Here is a 4,174-nt window from a genome sequence, read left to right on the forward strand (position 1 = left end):
CGCCGCGGAGCCCCCGGACGCGACCATGTCGGAGGTGCTGCCCTACGGCGACGAGAAGCTGAGCCCTTACGGCGACGGCGGCGACGTGGGCCAGATCTTCTCCTGCCGCTTGCAGGACACCAACAACTTCTTCGGCGCCGGGCAGAACAAGCGGCCGCCCAAGCTGGGCCAGATCGGCCGGAGCAAGCGGGGTGAGTTCTCTGCCACCTTCCCCCGCCACCCCCTTTCTCGAGCATTGAGGCCTGGCGGAGGTTCGCGGGGGTCTCCCGTACCCGGGAGCGCGTTTCGACCCAGTGGAATCCGATCGCGCAGAATTGGGGCGATCCCGCACTGCGGGTCCGGCTCCGGCTGGCCGCGGGCATCTTTCCCCCTCAGCCAGATCCCCAGTGGGGTCACCCAGGGGGCGTGGCGGCTTCTAGCTGCTGCAGGGGCCGAAAGGTTATCCTGGGACCCCACCCGCACCAAAGTTTGCTTTTTGATTTCTACGTCCCCTCCCCATTTTGCGCATCGAACTCGCAGCCGCACTCGCTCTACACCCGGGGGTGGGGGGGGTGTTGTCCCACGACTCCCCAAGGGACAGCGTGGGGATCTGCCGAGGGAGGACCCCCTTTCCTGTCGGAAAGGCGAGGGTCGCACGGGTTTTCATTGTGACTTGGCAGAGGGAGGGGGTTTGCCGAGCCTGGGCGCTCGGCGCCGGAGTTGGAAAAGCCCGGGGAGACTGGGACGCAGAGAGGCTGGCAGAGGAGCTCCGGAGGGGACAATGAGGGGGACTGACAGCAGCTGGGAGAGACTGAGACGGCAGAGCTAGGGAGGGAGGCGGGTGGGGTGGTGGGGGGAGACCGAGATGGGCAGAGACCCAGACAAAGCTCGGGAGAGGGAGCCAGAGCGGGAGAGACAGCGAGCCAGGGACGCAGGTCTGGGGAGGACAGAGATGCAGCTGAAACAATGAGGCGACTGACACCCCAGACACAGAGAGACCTGGAGACCTCGACAGGTGCCCGTGGCGTCGAAAGACTGAAGGAGGGATTGAGGGAGGCGAGGCTAGATGGCGAAAGAGGGAGGACGAGGCGAGGCAGAAGCGGAGAGGCGGGCGAGCCCAGGCGGCAGTGAAGGGAGCCTCTGACCTCTGCAGCGGCGGGGAGAGCGGAGACGCCGAGTCCGCGCGAGAGCGGGGAACCCGAGCAGGCGAGGCCAGGTCCTTCCACCGGCTGCGCGCCGTGGGAACCTGCCCCTGGCGTCCCCTCTCCCTCTCGGCACCGCCGCTCCCAGCCTCCACTACCCGCGCCGCGCTGGGAGCGTCCCCGAGGGTCCCAGACCCGGAGACCTTGGCTCCTTCTCCTCCTCCCTCTTCTGTCCCCGGTCTCCTTTCTCAATAAATGAGCCCCGGGGGCTGGGGTGGGTGTTGAGGACGAGGCCAGGGCTGCTGGATTTGTGCTCCGCTTTCTTTTCTCAGAACTCAGCTGGGACACAGCCAGGGGTCGGGGCTTGGGGAGGTCAGAGGAAAGCCACCTAGGGACCCCTGACAGAGGCGGAAGAGGGTGAGGCTGCGTCCGCGCGCTGGCAGCCCTCCTCCCCTGCCTTCCCCCAATCTTCGCCCTCCTCCCGGGCGTTACGCGAAACGTTGGAGACCCCCGGCGAGGCCCAAGCGCGCTCACTTGTCCTTTTCTTCCCCTTTTTTGCAGTTGTTATTGAAGATGATAGGATTGATGACGTGCTGAAAAATATGACAGACAAGGCACCTCCTGGTGTCTAACTCCCCCAAAGACAATGAGTTAAGGGAGCGAATCAGAATAAGAACGGCGATAACAGTTATTGGCAAAAAGAGCATGGAAAGAGAAAGCACTTTGAAATTTATTACTAGCTTGCTACCCACGATGAAATCAACAACCTGTATCTCGTGTCAGGCCGGGAGACAGATGAGGCGTGAGAAGGAGGAGGAGGAGAAGGCTCTGGGCTCCTCTGCAAAAATAAAAATTAAAAAAAAATTTTGAAAAATAACAAAATCACTATATACACATATAAAGAAATAAAAAAGAAGTCTCAGTTGCAGCTATTTGTCAAAATTAATATCCATTTCTTTTTATATACAGTGAATATTGCGCAATTATAGGTCTGGATTTCGAACCACTTAAATAAATGAAGCAGCAACACCGGATGTTTTGAGGTGTTGGCATTTTCCGCTGATTTGGCTGTTCCCAATGTTTACATTATTTAATTTTGCAAAAATTATTCTGTGCACTTGGATGTGAAATGCTGTTCAGTTTTATTTTTTTATGTTATCTTGGATGTACAAAAAAATCAAAACGATCTCTATAGATATTCTGTTTTATTTTGGTCATCTTTTGAAGTTATCAGGAATGTGTTTAAAATAAGAGGACTTTTCTAAGGAATGAAACGTAGAAAGAATCCTTGTTTTATTTTAAAATGAATTGTAAAGCTTGTGTTTCTTTGTTGCTGCAAGCTATTTGCCCAAGTTAATGCAAATGGACACATTTTATATGTCAGGAAAAAAACCCATAAAAACAAAACAAAAAAAAATGCTTGAGCTTTTTCTAACCTCTCCCTGCAGTCTGTTGTGTGAGCAGCCTGTTTTTTTCTCTAATATTGTGTCAGTTTATTCTCTTTAATGGACTGTAAAAAAAAAAAATGTAATCACAAGAGTGCCAAATATCTTGAAATGCCAAAAGGCATTTGGTTTCTTTTCTTTTCCTGTGCTCTGAGTCCACGTAAAGGAATGCTTGGAGTGTCTTTTCTGTTATTTATAGGGGTTCTCTTAAGGCACACCAGCTGCCTGTTTTGCATGGTATTGCAAAAATGCCTCTTGCGTGAGGAAATCTACCATTTTTTGTTTGCAACTTTGGACCTCAAGAGGTTTCTTCCCTTCCTTTCCCCGTCCCCTCTTTTCTTAATTCGATATTCTGTATGTTGCACCTTTAACCAGCACACAGGGCTACTTCTCTCACGTACAATAAAAGAACCGTTCCTGTGTCTCCTCTCTTTTCTCTGCTTTGGTTCTGGGGGACTTGCTTTTTGTCTGCTGGCTGCAGACAGGAAGGAGGGAGGGGTACTTTGGTGTGTGAAGCAAAAAGGCAAGAGGGCACTGTGGCTTGGGCTCAGATGGTAGGAAAGACAAGCTGGACAGGCAGGGCACCCCGAAAGATCAAGTTCATTCCATTTGGATTTGTATTGGGCTCTCCCTGCTTCTCTGAGGTTTCTGCCATCGCCGTTGGGGTGCAGAGAGAAGGCAGGCTAGTGTTTCGGGGGGCGGGCAGTCTTGTTCAGAGCAATGTTTGGAGGCTGGCAGACTTGGATGCAAATCCCAGTTCCTTCACTTCCTAGCTCTGTGGGCTTGAGCATGTCCTTTCATTTCTTTAAGCCTCAGTTTCCAAATCTGTAAAGTGGGAATAATGCAGCTCCTACCTCTCAGGGTTATTGGGAGGATTAATACAACACCTAATATGTGTGTAGCACTCAGGGTTAAATGCCCATATAATCCTTCACCAAGGGCCACCAATCCTCAAAGGCAGGGCTGAGGAGGAGCTAGGCTCTTCCCTTCTTTCTGAGTTCACAGGTCCCCACAGGAGGGATGAGCCTGGTCCCCTGGGGCCAACAGCTGGGGACATCTCAGGCTTCCTTACTCAGCAACTTTCCTCCAATTACTTCAAAAAAATGCTCCTTAGGAAAAAAAAATTCTCAGCCCCTTGTCAAGCTCAGGGCAGTTGATGGAGCCAGCGCCTGGGCGAGGTGGGGTTGGGAGAAGGATTTTGGCTGAAGAAGGGCCAGGAGAGGTTTTTCTCCTGGGCTGTTTCACATCCAGGAGCCCCAGTGCGGGGAGCTTTTAATGTGTTTGTTGTAAAACTGTCAGCTGGGGAGTCACAACACAGCTTACAGTGACAGGAGCCTGCCTGTGACTCAGACATCAGGTAAGACAGGCCCTGGAGTGGGGGTGGGGAGGGGAAGAGGGGCTCCAGAGGGCCAGGCGGGGAGGGGCGGCATCTCATCCCCCTTTCCAGGCGGTGGAGGCCCAGATCTCGGGGAGGACCTGGCAGAGAGCTCAGTCATCCCATCGGTCATTATTAGGAACGGCGGGCAAGGTGGAGCTGGCAGTGCCATCGGGGTGATTTGGGAATGCGAGCTTGATTTTCCCAGGCGTGTGACCCTGTCCCCAAACCTG

At 53.5% G+C, this 4,174-nt stretch overlaps 1 protein-coding gene across 1 annotated transcript; it reads left to right on the forward strand.

Moving 5' to 3' along the window:
- Positions 1-6: 6 nt before the first annotated feature.
- On the forward strand, positions 7-2,990 carry CAMK2N1 (calcium/calmodulin dependent protein kinase II inhibitor 1). Its single transcript, XM_006924488.2, has 2 exons — positions 7-191; positions 1,683-2,990. Exons 1-2 carry the CDS (start codon positions 26-28, stop codon positions 1,751-1,753), a joined length of 237 nt encoding a protein of 78 aa, XP_006924550.1. The 5' UTR covers positions 7-25; the 3' UTR covers positions 1,754-2,990.
- The last annotated feature ends 1,184 nt before the right edge of the window (positions 2,991-4,174 follow it).

The sequence above is a fragment of the Pteropus alecto genome, unplaced genomic scaffold (genome assembly GCF_000325575.1).
Source record: "Pteropus alecto unplaced genomic scaffold, ASM32557v1 scaffold39, whole genome shotgun sequence".
Classification (NCBI taxonomy): domain Eukaryota; kingdom Metazoa; phylum Chordata; class Mammalia; order Chiroptera; family Pteropodidae; genus Pteropus; species Pteropus alecto.

Coding starts and splice junctions, on each gene's coding strand:
- CAMK2N1 (XM_006924488.2), top strand. CDS start 26: ATGTCGGAGGTGCTGCCCTACGGCGACGAGAAGCTGAGCCCTTACGGC. Junction 192..1,682: donor GATCGGCCGGAGCAAGCGGG/GTGAGTTCTCTG, acceptor CCTTTTTTGCAG/TTGTTATTGAAGATGATAGG.